Below are 17,286 nucleotides of genomic sequence, written 5' to 3'. Positions count from 1 at the left end.
GAGGGGTGGTATCTATTATATGACATTAAAGACAGAATAAGATAGGGTACCCTTATCACCACATTTATTCCTCCCACTTCACCCTATTTCTGCACTATTATTAAATAAAAACTGTGCCAAGATGTATTTGATAGCACTACCACTTTTACTTAGCAATACTGTAAATATCAGCATGTGAGCACTACTACACAATTTTCTAGAAAGAATGGGGAAACTAGAAAGTGATTCCTAAAGGCTATCTTAAATTTTTAAAACAAACCTGTATTTATCTGTTTGTTAAATATGCATCAACACGTATCTTAAGAATATCTGCCAAGGGGACTTTTTAACTCAAGGTTAATTTAGAACCGAAGAGCCAAACCATCTGCATCTTTTCATATATTTGCAGCTGGAAATTCCCACTGTAAATCACCCTTGGCAAGCAACCTTGCAAATCTTTCCACCTCCTAAACAACTTCACATGTTGCAAGATGCCAAGAATTCTGTTTTGTCTTGTTTTCATCTCACAATGGTATGTTTGTGCACATGCAAAATGAACACAGCAAACCTATATCATGAATATCTTGCTTCTAATAATCTACTCACTCTCAAAAAAAACACAAAACCGGTATGAAATTTTAATTTCATGTAAAAGATTTAGCATCAGGTAGAAACAGATTCAGGTAACCTGAAGGTAACAAGAGATGCAGAATGCAAGGATCCACACAGAAGGCCAGTGTAAAGATGCTGCTGTGAAGGCAAAGATCCACCTACCAACTCAGCACACACCTAATTATCAATTAGGTGAGGCATTCAGGAAGAGCCAAGATCATGCACACTCTGCCTATTTTCAAGTTTAGTCATCAGTTATCATATTTCATCACAACTTATACCTCTGTTGATGTAACTTTCTAACTGCCCAATAAGGGCTCTCAAGGAAAATTATTTTACAAATATTATAACTAGAGGTGGTTTCATCAGACTGAACAGCCAGCTTCAAGGACCCAATGGAAAAGGAATCCAGAGTTAAGTTTGCCATTCAGCCTGAAAGCTATCACCAGGGTCCTCCAATATCCAGGATGCCTGTAACAAGCCTCATGATTGAAGAGTGAGAGGGGAAAAAACAGTAAATAAAGTGAACAGAAAAAAAGCTTTTTAAAAGGAGAAAGACCCAATTTGAAGACGAGGGACATACTGGATCTTTTCTTTCTCCTCCCTGTTAGGGGTGTCTTCCCCATTATTTCAATGGTTTTTCTGTTATAACCACTGATTGTTCTATCTAATTGGGCATTGTTTCTTCCCCTTCAGTCTTTAACTGGACAGACAGGATACAACATATTTAGCGCACTTGCATCCATAGGGTAGCAATAGAAGCTAACTACACAGGAATCATACGGCCAGCAAAAACTGCCAACCTGCTGGGGCCGGCCCGGTGGTGTAGTGGTTAAGTTCAAGACCTCCGCTTCAGTGGCCCGGGGGTCGCAGGTTCAGATCCCAGGCTCGGACATATACGCTGCTCTCAAGCCATGCTGTGGTGGCGTCCCACATACAAAATAGAGGAAGACTGGCACAGATGTTAGCTCAGGGACAATCTTCCTCAAGGAAAAAGAGGAAGACTGGCAAAGATGTTAGCTCAGGGACAATCTTCCTCACCAAAAAAAAAAAAAAAAAAAAAAATTGCTAAACTGCTAATAGCCTAGAAGAAAAGAGGTCATGGGAAGGCTGCCTCTTAGACAGTTTAGAACTGAAAAGGTTCAATTTCAGTTCAGAGTCTGGGATGGGAAGTTCAGTTCACAGCTTCTAGAACAACAGTCCACACAGCAAGGACTCAGCGTCAGGCAGGCTTACATTTGAACATTAACTGATTTTAAAGAAAATAATGACTGAAAGGCAAAAATGTTTCTCTTAAAAAATTATATTATCTCTTGTTTTCAATATGACTAAAGACAATTAAACCACCATTCAATAAAAAATAATGTAGAAATATGTAAAAATTTATGTAACATATTACATAAATATATGTTTTATATATATATATATATATATATATATATACCACAATTTAGAGAAGATAAAAATAGCTGTCTAATAAATCTAAGTAGGACAGGTTAAAAGAAAAATTCACTCCAATACACATTTGTTATTTCACATGACGATTGTACATTTTAAATTTATCTCTTTAACTGTATAAGAATAAATTACACTATAACATTTAAAGCTATCACACCAGAAACTGATGTGAAAGTCACACAATGATAACATCAAGCCACAAAATATGACCACATTGGGCAGTGGAATAAGTCTGAGAAAATGTTCCACAAACCCTGAAATGTCGCTTTAATTAAAGACAGGATGAAAGCTGCTATTTCTTCCAATAAAACCGATATTATATAAGCATGAGCAATTTTGCAAACAGCTTTGTGAAATCTACCATCCTGCCACCAAAAATCACTCACTGCATTTTTTTTTTATTATTTTTTTATTTTTATTTTTTTTTGTGAGGAAGATCAGCCCTGAACTAACATCTGCCAATCCTCCTCTTTTTGCTGAGGAAGACTGGCCCTGGGCTAACATCCATACCCATCTTCCTCTACTTTATATGGGACACCGCCACAGCATGGCTTGCCAAGCGGTGTGTTGGTGCGCGCCCGGGATCCGAACCGGCGAACCTCGGGCCGCCGCAGCGGAGCACGCACACTTAACTGCTTGCGCCAACAGGCCGGCCCCCACTCACTGCATTTTTAACATAAGATATCTTGAAATGAAAAGTGAGCATTACTAAGGGATCATTCAAGTAAATCTAACTTTTCCCTCTGAGAAGTCAGCAACACCATAACCAAACAGGAAGTAGAATTTCACACGCCGGTCATCACTCTCTCTTACCTTGCACAGCTAAGCCGGCTAGCCGAATCACCTGTTCCAACGTACACCGCAACCGCCCTTCAAGCACGTCTTTTTTGACTTGCAGGTAATACTGATATCTGTTCAGGAGAAAAGGGAAACAAACAACCTTAAAAGCACATACTTGGAATATATTCCCACAACGCTGATGCCTCTAGATGTAAAACCCTGTGTACACAGCAGGATACACAGGTGATTTTGATAAAGGTCAGCTCTATAAAAGATGGAAAGTGACCTCTGCCTGTGTTTATCTTTGTTTGATGTGGCAGGTGCCACATCCCATTCATTCTGAGTTTGAGAGCATTTTCATCAAACCATTTCACTGTGGGCCAGCAGGATGAACCACTGATAAGGACCAGTTCTTCTTAACAGAGACCAAGAACGAAAATGCTCCTCCACACCTGGAGACCCACAACAACACAGCTGCCAAAGCTACATTCAACAGTGTGCATTCCTGAAAAAATTCTGGAAACACATCATTTTTTAAACTCAGATGTTTGGTAGGGTAGATGACAAAAGGGCCACAGAATCGGGAATCCTGCTAATGGATAGGATAAAGCTTTTCAGAGCAAGGTTCACCCTACATGTCTGTGACTCATAAAATTCTAATTGAACGCAATACTGAGCCTTCCAACCCCCAGTACACTCCCAAACCAGCAAAGTGCAGACGGACAGAATGTGCCCACATACAGCATCGAACCTCAGACTAGACCACTGTTCTCAGAAGCTAATACAGTGTACTGTTTCCTTGCCAATCAAACTGCACTCCTAGAATTACCTAAACATTTAGAAATCTCCTCACACCAAACCTTCACTTCCCAGGACTCCACTTCTTTGACCATAGTCTTAAAACACCATCACCTCTACAACAGTCAGACCTTCGCAGCATTAATTCCTGGCAAACACTAACAACCTTTTCTCTCCTAGTAACCATAACTCTCTACTTTTTCTAAACTCTGACATGTCAATCAAGGAACTCAGGAGTGAGCCAAAGCCCAACTCTTTGGAGAGAGGCAATCAGCGTTCAGAGCTAATTATCACTGGCTCTAGCTTGACATCACAGATATCATTACACAGCGATCCAATGCCTGTTTGAGGGAAGGAATCAGGCTCTCCACCCACTACGGTATAGTCTCTACTTCTTTCCTCCTGTTGGGTCTACTGGACAGAGTAAAGACAACCATTTTCTCTTTTGTGGGAAAAACCTATACTCAAATCAGAAGGACCAACACTTGCAGTTACTTAAAAATTCTTTTGAGTCAAACTTAAATACGATAGAAAAAGAACCTATTTTTCCTACTCCCATCCTATCTGTCACCTAAAATATTCATAATCCTTTTATAGGGTCCACTACTGAATCAGTAATTTTACTTCCTGTTCATATCATTTGACTAAATCAATTAATGTATATAACAAGTGTCTTTACTGATTTTCAGAGACAAGTCCCTGATATGTTAGAAAACCTTCGTGTCCATTTACCACTCTGAGATCAGTGGACACTACTCTGCCTTCACCTAGTCATTAGGTCCTTAGCTGGTCAGAGGTATCATGGATTCTAAATCCCAACAAATAGGTAAGAGGTTACATGTAAGAACTTGTGGTTAAAAGTCTTTTGCTGGTAATGAAGTGGCAGTTCTGCTGTTTCTGAATGTGCACAAACAAGGAAGAAATACTAGGTAGGATACTTTTAAAAACCCTGTGAAATTGAAGGCACCACATATGTGTGTGTGTGCGCACGCATGCGCGTGTGTGTGTGTGCGTGTGTGCATGTTTGAAGAGTTTCTGGCAACAATATACCATGGAAGGAAAAGGGGAAGTCATGACCTGGCTCTTCATTCTTCATAGGAGAGAATCAGAGTAAATGAAAATACTTTGAAGCTATAATTGTATATGAATTTAAAGTAACATCACAAGACTAAATCAAAATATCGAAGACTAAAGAAATTTGAGTTGCTACAGTTAAATATGCCATGTTGTCTTCTGGGTTCGTTTTTTCCCCTGTTCACTAAAGTTAAGCCCCTGAGCTCCGGCGTGCTTTTGAATGTTTCACTCAAGCTCGGGCGTGCTTTCAAATGTTTCACTCAAGTAAGTGAACATTACAAAAGGGTAGTCCCATGCACTCCACCATCCAAGTCCCTGCTGTTTGCCTGCCTGTCTCCCATTCAAAGGAGGAAAAGAGAGCCAGTCTACATATGGCATGTGTCAAGGATCTCAGGTTCCACAGTTTCACTCTGCAAACCAAGAGCTCCAACAAAAATGCTTTACCTTCACACCTTCGCTTCAAGGAGCGTGCTCCCTGTCAATCATAAGCAAATCTCAGGGTTTTATAGCCTTACTTAACAGATTTATGTCTAAAAACATAATCTAATGATGCACACTATTTGTTCATCTCCTGGGAGGAAGCTCAGTAAAACTTGAACCAGGAGAAAAATATGGGCTTCAGATGCTTTCTTCTCATACCATGCAGCACAACAGGTTTCCTGTCTGTGTTCTTCACCCTTCCTTCAAGATTGTTCCTGCCATGCTTTTCATTGTTCCCCAGCTGGTTCTTGGTTTTCCTCTCGCACCTGTTTTGTACTTCTGGGCCAGTTCTCTAGTAAACAGTAAAACATCCACTCAACTATATGAGGTAACCTTCCCTTCAAGAGACCTCAGGAATTGCCTGTGAGCCTTTTATGAAAGATCTTTTATGTTTACACCCTCGCCGGTTCTTAGATAGGAGAACACCTTTCTGTGCAAACCTATGCAAGGAAGGGGTCCTAGGTCATCAAAAGATCTTGTAAGCACCAAGGTTCATCATGAAAGCAGACAGGTCTTTGAAGAGGAGGAGCCACTTAGAATCTGAAGACCAGACTTTCAAAACTGGGGAAATAAGAATAAAAGAGCGATGAGGAAAAGTGTTAACTTGATGTTATTGCCAGAAAATCCCACTGCGCCCTTCTTCAGAAAAGTTAAAGGATATCAAAAACAAATAAACAAAACTACCAAAGAACTTAAAACAGACTCTCAGGATAGAAAGGAATCTTAGAGTTTACTGAAGAAAGGTACAACGGGATTCTCAAAACAATCAAACAAAAAACCAGAATACACAATTTCAAGGTAGGAAAGAGGATGGTGAAGTTCACCTACTCCTCCTAATCATGCAATGTTTGAATCTCTTCTACATGCCATTCACTCCTTCCCATCTTGAGCAGTTTTGATTCATTTGCTGCTCTACAAGCCCAGGAGGCACATGGATATTAACACATACTCATTAAGCACTTCCTCCATGTATGAGTCAGCTGGATGCCACGGGACACTCTAGAGAGGTCTGAGACGATCTCTGCCTTACAGGATGCTCATCATCTCTTAGACCACTGCTGTCACGTTCCTCTCGCTAGCACACTATTGAGGATTCAATTTTTAAGAACTGACAAGTAAAACATTTTATAAGGTGTTATCCCGGTATTATCTGCCATAGCTAGTCTTTTTATATGTCATGTTGGAGGTGAAAATGATCGGCTGATATCTTTAGGAAGAGACCACCACCTAATTAATCCACAGGATCCAGGAAATGATAGTTCTAGTTTTCTTACCCTGCTGATCCCAACTTCCATCTACAACTATCACTTCTATAATGTACAAGCAAGTTCTACTACAGATCCATCCCATCCTAAGCAACAATGAATCCCCAATCCACTAGCAAGGAACACCAGGATTGTTCCTAGTCATTTAGGTTGGATACCGGCTTGTACTGGGATATAAAACCAAGAACTGAAGAATGCAGTGCTCTTTCCTGGAAGCCATACAGACTACGAGAGACTCTGGGGAGCGTTAATACATGAGATTGTGGATATTACTACACGAGACAGCAGAAACGAGAATGAAATGTGGACCACTTTGGAAATTGTTTGCTTGCTACTTTTTTTTTTTTTTTGAGGAAGATTGGCCCTGAGCTAACATCTGTTGCCAATCTTCTTCTTTTTCTTTTTTTCTCCCCAAAGCCCCAGTACATAGTTGCATATCCTAGTTGTAGGTTCTTCTAGTTCCTCTATGAGGGATGCTGCCTCAGCATGGCTTAATAAGCAGTGAGTAGGTCCGTGCCCAGGATCCAAACCGGCGAACCCCGGGCCACCAAAGCAGCATGCGCAAACTTAACCACTACGGCACTGGGTTGGCCTCTGCTTGCTACATTTTTGCTCAAAAGGCACCTTTATAAAATATAATAATTCTATCTTATATAAAACTAAATTAGAGAACATGAGCTGAAATTCTATTTCTAGAATGTTTGGTTTTTACTTATTTTTGATTAGAGATTTGATTCTAACAGCAGTAAAATACAACAGTGAATTCTATTTTGGAAACATGCAATTTCATGGAAGTATACTCCACCCTGTCATAGCTTTGGGTGGAGGGGAAAAGAAAAAAACCAATCCTGGTGCCAGGAAAGTAAGTATTTGCCAACTTTCCAAAGGGATCCTCTTTGAAAACCCAAGCTCACAAGGAGAACTTTTTAATATTTTTCATATTCAAAGACCTGGAAATAGTCCATCTGACTGCTGAGGTCCGATGAATGGTTTTAGGTTAGGATTCTGCTTTCTCTCTAAGAACTGGTGAACATAATTATGCTTGTTGAATAAAGGTAAAATTTTTGTTTTCAAAGTTTTTTGTTTTTAAGCTACAGAGAAGATTAATTTGTGGATTAAATGCAGGTTTCGCTGGGTGAAACAGAAAAGGCTTCCTGATAATCAGAGATATTAAACGTGACAACTAGAAACTGACAGATGCTATGAACCAGTCTCTGGAGGTCTCATCTATCTGGAATATTTCTACCTAATCTCAAGAAAATAAGTGACATTTCCATGTTCCTTCCTCCCCCTAGGATTTTGAAAAGAAAAGTTTTAAAAAATGCCATATCGCGTCAAATCAATAGAGCATTCAGTACTCCGACAGTGGTATCAAAGAACTCTTTCAAAATTACACCCCATAACATTATCCTCAACGTTTACAGATGTACAGCTAAGATCTATAATCTCTCTTTTTAATTCATATTTGAGGAATTTATCTAAGCACTTAGGCAACTATGTTTTACTCGCAGGTCTGCTAATACTTCTCAAATTGAGAGATTCCATGTGGTGTTCTGAAAAGTATAGACTGTACTACCACAGAACCACAAATAAGACGAGAGAAACTCAGAGGCCGAGTTCGCATTGCTTTTAAAATATTTCTCCCACCCATCCCACAAGTGCAATATTCATTCCAAGTCCAGTTCAGCGGAAGCGCCTCAAACAGGGAACAGCCATGAAGATAAGAAAGCCTGAAGATCTGATTTTGGTCATGCTTCTACCCAAGGACTCAACACCCTCACCATAAATCACAGAATGATGAAGACAGAAGGGTGGGAGGCCACTGTTACTGTTCCAAATGTTTGCTGCTGTTCTCCAGGGAGCTTCCCCTGCAAGAGGGTTATACCCGCCTACCTCATTAACTGTGCTGACTAGCTATGGGGTGAAGTGACACGCGTCACTCCCAAGCAGAAGCCTTCCGAGCCAGTGTCTGGTTCCCACCTCCATTTCCCTGTGCCCAGAGACCTGCAGCGTCCAGGTAGGCACGGCGCTCGGTTAGCCTGAGCTCAGGGAAAGAAGGCAGTGGAGACAGCAGACACACGTGTAAGGTGGGCAAGAAACAAGCCCTTGTTTTGGAAGGCCACAGAGATCTGGGGGTCATATATGGTTGCAGCAGGATTTAGCCTAAGCTATTTAATGAGGGAAGGATTTCAATAATCCAAGTCCAACCCTTTTGTTTTTAGGAAAGGAAACTGTGTTGAGGGAGGAGAATGATTTGCCCAAGGTAACACTGCTCCTTGAAGGCAGGGCCAGACAAACCAGGGCGTGGAGCTCCTTTCCCACATGACAACCAGACCATGATGAGAGTGGCATCTGATTCCCAGCCACGGCAAGCAAGTCATCGGTTTCAGTGAAGTCTGAAAATAAAAACACTGCTACCTGGTCATATTTATGATCCCAATGCTTCTAAGGAAGGGCTTTGATAACCACGCTGCCCTCCCGCCCCCTATTAGATAGTCTGTGCCACAGCATCTGAGGCAAACACTGACATGAGAAGCTTTTTTGTAAAAATATATGACAGCACATTTTATACCTTGGCCCACGGATTATTCAGATGTTTTTTTGTCCCAGCAGCTGCCTCTGGGATATTTCACTTTCCTCCTCCAGAGGAGAAGGAAGGGAAAGAAGACAGAGCTATGCATCCTAACTACTGGTTAACAATTTTATAAGAGGCACAGAGGGACAAAAGTAAAATCTAGAGATGGGGTCTCCGATTATAGGCTCCTACCTAGAAAAAGGGACTATATCCAGCGGCAGGGCTACAAATGGGGCCCAAGTGCAGATTTTTTTTAAAAAAGTAAATTGCAGGTCATTATCATTGTCATACACAGTCCACACTCTTGCATTACTCATTCTGTTGCTACCCTAATAATCCTTGATGATCTGTATGATCAGCACGTATCACCCGTGCATTACTCTTCTTATCCGCATTGCCCAAGGGGATCTGGGACAGAAAGAAAAGGTTTCCTCACAGTTAAAAATGGGTTAGTGAAAGCATTCTGGAAGCTGTAACTACCGACCTGCAGTATCACTGTTAGTATCATTCGGCTCCTGTCTGCCTTCCCCTCCTCCAGTTCAAGATGAAACCAACTTCTCTCTTCCCACGTACATGGGCAGTAGGGATGTGACAATTTAGAGAGGGGGGCATATCAACAACATCCTTAAATTCCTCAGTCTGTGCAGCCTTTCCACAAAACTACTGGGGTGTTAGAACTAGAGAGAAACAGACAGATCGTGTTGTCATTGTTATCGTTAATAAAAGGGTGAGACTTAAAATGCCCTTTCCTCACTAGAAAACTCCATTTACAATTAACAATCTCAGAAGAATCTTGCTCGAAGGTACTGGAACCCAGTTCTCCCAGGACAGTGCAGTATGTACCAAAGCACTAGCACTGCTCTCTGGCTGACATTTTATCAGGCAAATAAGAAATAAATGGACAAGTTTCTCTACTATAAAAGACAAAAAAGAGGGAACTTACGACAAGCTATCCTAGAATTCTGGGGTACAGGACAGCAAAGGAGCATAATTTTCACGCCTAGACTGACAGAGATACCAACAGGAGAGAAACAGCACATTCCATCCATTCCAAAGGGTATTCACAGCTGTAAATCCAGATAATGGAGAGGATGGCCCACCCTGTTCTCCGTCTGCAGGACCAGATAAACAGTATGTACTCAGGCATGCAACTAGATAAACCTGAATGCCCCCCTCCCTCTGTCCCTCTAGCCTCAAAACCCCTGGGAAGATTTCAGTTTATGATTATTCAGGTACAATAATGTGTTTGTACCAGACCCATGCACTATCTAAAAGCTTTTATATTTAATGACTGTTCAAGTTGACAATCAATTAAAACCCTGCAAATGCCAAGCAAACTGCAAAGGCAACACTCCAGCAACTACACAAAACTGAAATAACCCAACAAGCGGGAGAAAAAAGGAAAAGACTAAAACTATAACTCGACAAAGATACCCTTAAAAGGGAAAGTTTTTCTTCTAGTCTTTTTCACATCACAAGCCAATACATGTGCATGCACGGAAATACAAACATGTGTATACTCAAACACATCCAGACAAGAGTGCCTCGGCAAAAGTTCAATTCCAGAGGTTTCCAACATTCACCGATCAATACCCTCTTTTGCCAGAGACACCTAACTTCTTACCGAGACTCCTTAAGTTTCAGTGAGTCAAAGGATTGCAATTCTTTCCTAAAAAGGATAATGTTTGTTTAAATGCACACAAACACACACAAGCCTTAACTACTAGTGAAAAAAGGCCAATGATAGCAAGGTATTGCCAAACAGAAAAGCATGCCACAACCTGATCCTTGCTTTCTGCTCTTGAACTCTTGCATTAATTATAACAAATTACAGGGAATCCAAGTACAGTTTATAAGCACAATAAACTCCCTAATAATAGCCTATCATTTAATGAGGGGTTCTCTTTAAAAAAGAAAAAGTCATTCTCTACAATACAGCATAGAGGGAGAGAGAATACCCTGACACCACTTCTTTCCTTCCCATTCTATGCTATCAGATTCCTTTACAGCAATCACACGGGTGGGATTTAAAAGAGCCAAATAGGTTTCACTGCTGTGGGCTGTGATGCCCTGAAGTAGGAAAACATGACAACATGAGCAGAAATACCTAGCCTCCAAAGAAAATACTGTCCTAAAGCGTGTGACGTTAAAATAGAATCTGAGTCTGTTTTGCTCTCTCTTAAAAATCTCCAATGACTTGGAAAACAGTTTGCCACTTCCTCAAAAAGTTAAATATGGAGTTACTGTATGACCCAGAAATTCCACTCCTAGGTATATACCCAAGAGAACTGAGAACACATGTTCATACAGAAACTTGTACATGAATAGCAACAGTATTCATAATAGCCAAAAAAGAGGAAACAATTCACGTGTCCATCAACTTATGAATGGATAAACAAAATGTGGTCTATCCATACAATGGAATATTATTTAGCCATAAGAAGAAATGAAATATTAATCCATGCTACAACATGGATGAACTCTGAAAAGATTACGCTAAGTAAAAGAAGACAGACACAAAAAGCCACATATTATACGATTCCACTTATATGAAATGTCCAGAAGAGGCAAATTCATAGAGACAGAAAGATTAGCAGTTGCCAGAGGCTGGGGGAAGAGGGGAGGGGGAATGACTGCTAATGTTTTGAAATTAGATAGTAGCAATGGTTGCACAACTTTGTAAATATAAAAATACACTCAATTTTACGTTTCAAAATGGTTAACATGGTGAACGTTGTTATGTGAATTTTATCTTAACAAAATAAAACATCCACTAACCCTAATCAGGAAAAGTTCAAACTCCTGATACAGCACACCAGGATCTTCATGACCCACTCAAAACTACGTTCTTTCTAACTCCACGTCTCACCACGCACCATATACTTGAGCTGTAGTAAGTTTACTGTGCGTCCCAATACCTACCATATTCTTTCCTGCCTCCTTACTCTTTCCACTGTCTGAATGCCCTTGCCCATCCTCCTCCATTTGGACAATTACCTACTCATCTTCAAAGCTCAGTTGAAATTTATCTCCTTTCATAAAGCTTCCCAAACCTTCTCAACCTGTTAATGGATCCCCCTCCCAGCCCCACAGCACTTCACCCAGGCCTCTCCTGCACTGTCATCAGCATCGCCCCCCACATCTCCCGCTCCCGACTCCACCATAACCTCCTCAAACGTTGGGGACTGTCTTATCATTTAACGTCAGTACCTGCTACTAAGTAGACACTAAATAAATGTTTCTGAGTAGATGAAACACTGACAGAGCAACAAAGACAAACGGAGGGTGGGAGACTTATCATCTCATAGTAAGACTATTAGATGTTATGTCTATGGAATGAGAGAGGCACCTAAAAGTTTCAGAAATGTAACCCATTACACATCAAGCAGGAAGCCTTAAGAAACTTTTATTTTTAGGCAAAGGGGAAAAATATTCCCCTTTAGAATATTCCCCTAAAATAGCCAACACAATACTGAAAGAGAAGAACAAAGTTGGAGGAATGACACTACCTAACTTCAAGACTTATTATAAAGCTACAGTAATCAAGACAGTGTGGTATTAGAGAAAGAACAGACAAACAGATCAACGGAACAGAATAGAGAGCCCAGACACAGATCCTCATAAATACAGCCAGCTGATCTCTGACAAAGGAACAAAGGCAAGACAACGGAGCAAAGATAGTCTCTTCATCAAACAGTGCTGGAACAACTGTGAATCCACATGCAAAAAAATGAATCTGGACACAGATCTTACACCTTTCACAAAAATTAACTTGAAATGGATGACAGACCTAAACGCAAAATGCAAAACCATAAAAATCCTAGAAGATAACATAGGAGAAAGTCTAGATGACTTTGAGTATGGCAATACTCAAACGTCAAAGGCAATATCAAGAGAGTTAGAAGGTGAACCACAGACTGGGAGAAAATACAAACGACACATCTGACAGGGCCAGTCTTCCTGGGCAAAAAGAGGAGGACTGACACGGATGTTAGCTCAGGGCTGATCTTCCTCACAGAAAAAAAAAAAAAAAAAAAGACACATCTGATAAAAGACTGATTCAAAACATACAAAGAACTCTTAAAACTCAACAATGAGAAAACAACCAAATTGAAAAATGAGCCCAAGACCTTAACAGACACTTCATCAAAGAAAATATACAGATGGCAAATAAACACATGAAAAAACGCTCTTCATATGTCATCAGGGAAATGCAAATTAAAACAACGAGACAGTACTACACAGCTATTAGAATGGCCAAATCCAGAACAATGACAACACCAAATGCTGGTGAGGATGTGGGGCAACAGGAACTCTCCTTCATTGCTGGCAGGAATGCAAAACGGCACAGCCACTTTGGAAGACAGTTTGGTGCTTTCTGGCAAAATTAAACATACTGTTACCGTACAATCCAGCAAACGTGCTCCTTGGTATTCACTCAAAGGAGCTGAAAACTTACCTCCACACAAAAACCTGCACACAGATGTTTCCAGCAGCTTTATTCCTAATTTCCAAAACTTGGAAGCAACCAAGATGTCCTGCAGCAGGTGAATGGATAAATAAACTTGTGGTACATCCAGACAATAGAATATTAGTCAGCACTAAAAAGAAATGAGCTATCAAGCCATGAAAAAACATAGAGGAAACTTAAATGCATATTACTAAGTGAAAGATGCCAATCTGAAAAGGCTACATACTGTATGATTCCAACTATATGACATGCTGGAAAAGGCAAAACTATGCAGACAGTAAAAAGATCAGTGGATGCAGGAGGGAGGATGAATAGGCAGAGTATACAGATTCTTAGGTCAGTGAAAATACTCTGTATGACATTATAATGATGAATATATAATCATGCACCGCATAACAACGTTTTTGTCCAAGACAGACCTCATATATAACAGTGGTCCCATAAGATTAGTATCATATAGCCTAGGTGTGTAGTAGGCTATACCATCTAGTTTTGTGTACGTACACTCTATGATGTTCACACAACAATGAAATCACCTAAGCACGCATTTCTCAGAACGTATCCCCATCATTAAGCGATGCACAACTGTATATCATCACACATTTGTCCAAACCCATAGAATGTACAACATCAAGAGTGAAACCTAAGGTAAACTATGGATTTGGGGTGATTATGATGTGTCAATGTAGGTCATCCTTGGTAAAAATTCCGGTGAGTGATGTTGATAATGAGGGAGGCTATGCATGGGTGGGAGCGGGGGATACAAGGGAAATCTCTGCACCTCTCCCTCAATTTTGTTGTAAACCTAAAACTGCTCTAAAAAAAACTCACCAAAAAAACCTCTTCCAGTGTGGACCATTTCTTTTACTTGTACTTTACTTAAACACTTTCTGAGCTACCAAGCAGCAAAGTAGGAACTTGGGGATGAATCACAGTCAAGGACCAACAACAGCATGAAATGAACCCTCGTGGTGGGCGAAAGGAGCACAAGGAGGAATGAGGCTCCATGCGGATTAGCAAGGCCAAATCCACTCCTCTACACGGTCACTGTAACATACGGTGCCTTATCCCTCTTACACTAGGGATAAATATGTTGACTCATCAGCTCAAACTACACACCCGTCTGCCCTGAAAACCATGTGCTCATAACATTACCTACAACTCCACTGTGGGAAAAAGGACTTTAAAATTACATCTGGAAGCTGGGTGAGTCACCTGCCCAAAGATCTATCTTCCTGGTAAGGAGCCAGGTTCATGGCTAAGAAGTCTGCATAATATCCTTAAACATTTGGTGAGGTAGCAGATGACGGAAGAGCAGTACTGTTGTTAGCAATATGCCTGGTCTGAAGGAGAAAATAAACAAAACTCAATGAATGTGAGGCGTGAAGGTCATCTCTGTGGACAGGCATGAGTTCTTCCCCACAATCCCTAATTAAAGGTAGACCCTACATTCTCACAAGTGAGCAACTGTCAAAAGCAGCCAATTCTTCTCTCAATGAAGTAATGACCCAGAAATGAGTAGAAATACTGACAATGGGATTAATAAAAGTTTAATGAAGGAATGATGGAATGCAAGTAATTACATAATTATATATTCCTCAAGACTATGATAGAAATAGAAGTTCCTATCTATGTTAAGTCATATGACTAGACACACAAGGTATCTGATCATTACTAGTGACCAGGAAACTCAGCATGGATGGAGGTGAACGGGGAGACCAGTGGGTACCAGGATTCTATCTTTTTCAACCCAGTTTCCTACCATCAGAGCAGGACAGCATGAAGAGGAGGCCTTCCTTAGCTCTTATAAACGAAATGTGCTAGTCTACCCAACTCTCACAAACCTGCTGGACTCAAGAAACAACCTATGATTCTATGTTGGCCAAAAGGCAGCTGACAAGCCAGGCCAAGGCCTTCCAGCTGTGGGGACCTCCAGTCTAAGGTAAGTGTTAGAAGGGAATGATCTGTCATTGATTGTGATTTTTTTTTGTTCATGGTCATGGGCTGAGAATCCTTCCTGCCTCTAGCCGTCTTCAGTTGATTGTGACACCTCAGTACTCTGCGTGAACAACACCATCCACATTCCTCCCTCCAGCATCTCTGTCATCAAAACCATGACCCCACTCAAGTTTTGTCCCTAACTAAGAGCCAGCCAAGTCTAATTTTACACTCCAGCTGCTGTCCGTACTTATTGACCAATCTAAGTTTTAAATATTTTTAATCACTGGGATTTAGGCTTTAGTGCTTAAACACTGCAGATGCACACTTATGCCATGCTCTCTTAGCCACTTCATGCACATTTTCTTATATTCACAGCTTAAAAATGTCTGAGCACTTACAAGAGCGACCCATATTAAAAGAATATTTTAAAACACTGACAGAAAAAAAAAAAACTACATAAGCTGGATGGGATGTTTCTTAGAAAGAGCAAAATAGCTGCTATTTCTGAACAGAGGTCAGAAGTATGGGAGATACTTCGAGATCCTGCTGGATGACCTTAATTTCCATAGCATAGACCTGTCGTGAGACAACTGCACATCCCACCCCACTTTCAATTTGGCCAGTAAGATCCATGTTCAACCTCTCCCCAATCACGGCACTTCAATATCACAGATTTTATGTATTTTTAATGATGAAAGGCTCCTCCATCTCTATTGAGTCCATAAGAACCTCGAGGGCAGGGACCATCCCTCTTTGTTCAATAATTCACAGACCCAGCAGATGATCCTAGACTTGGTAACGTGCAAAAAGCAGTATGATCATTTACTGACTCAGAGAAAGCCAGTGGGTAAAAAGAATGCTTTTTTGGAAGTTAGCCACCCAAATAGCCGGCATAAAACAACACTGGACTCAGCAGCAAAACAAAAACCCAAAATCACCTCAACTCCAGATATTGCATAAGATAAAGCCTTTCCAGAGCCACCGAATTGGAATAACTCGTTCCATCTCCTGTGTTCCCACTGCATTTTGTAACTGTAACATGGTATTGATCAGGCAATTTGTTTAACTATGTGGATCTGTTCTTGCCTCCTTGGCTATTTTATAAGCCTGTTCATCTTTGCATTCCCCTTCAACATCTGGCATACAGTAGGTCTTCACTGTACATGTACATGAGAGCAGGACATCATGACAGCTTACATGATGTGGCCTTACATAAAAGCCAATTAATGACAGACTGGCTGAAAGAACCTTTACATTGTTCTTAGGGTTCTCTGAAAGAAATAATAAAAACACACCACATGTCTATCAAAAGCTTTAGAAGACTTAAATTCTCTACAATTGAAATTTTAATCAATTTCTCTAGATGTTAAGAAATCAGAAGATTCAAACGATCCTTAATAATAACAGTGCTTTAAATTCGTAGAGTTGTTTTCCAAGTGTTCTCATGTGTAATATTTCATACCATTTCTTTAATATAGTCACTTTTTCCCACTTACCCATGAGGAAATGGAGACTCAGAGAGCAAGGTGACTTGCCAAGTCTTCTGATTTTATAGTCAAGTGCTCTTTCATTACAACACTGTGCCTGTGTACTAAACTGGCAGTCCCTGTAGTTTCTATAAGTCTGGCGCATAAATCTCAAAGGAAAAATTGGAAGGAAGAAAAAAACTACGGAAGACTATAAACACATTACAAGATGAATCCCTGACCATTTACTGAATTTTTCCTGCTGGAAATGAATACTTTTCTTCTGCAGAATCTTCAAAAGCAGCTGAGGATATCGAGTGTGGCAACAACTGCCAAAGATAAAATACCAAACCAGCGAACATCTCACTGCCCAAGAATCTAGCATCT

General features: G+C 40.5%; 1 protein-coding gene across 2 annotated transcripts in view; it reads right to left on the bottom strand.

Annotated features, from left to right (window-relative positions):
- PTPN14 (protein tyrosine phosphatase non-receptor type 14) overlaps nt 1–17,286 on the bottom strand; it is a 176,354-nt gene that overhangs the window by 54,737 nt on the left and 104,331 nt on the right. For both annotated transcript variants that reach the window (XM_087439116.1, XM_004424908.3), the window contains exon 4: nt 2,863–2,960. In XM_087439116.1, coding sequence (XP_087295242.1) covers nt 2,863–2,960 — 98 coding nt within the window. The remainder of the gene's footprint in view (nt 1–2,862; nt 2,961–17,286) is intronic.

The sequence above is a fragment of the Ceratotherium simum genome, chromosome 2 (assembly GCF_057802395.1).
Source record: "Ceratotherium simum simum isolate JZ-2026a chromosome 2, ASM5780239v1, whole genome shotgun sequence".
Classification (NCBI taxonomy): Eukaryota; Metazoa; Chordata; class Mammalia; order Perissodactyla; family Rhinocerotidae; genus Ceratotherium; species Ceratotherium simum.
The sequence above is the reverse complement of the archived record's forward strand: the minus strand, read 5'-3'. Positions and strand labels throughout refer to the sequence as shown.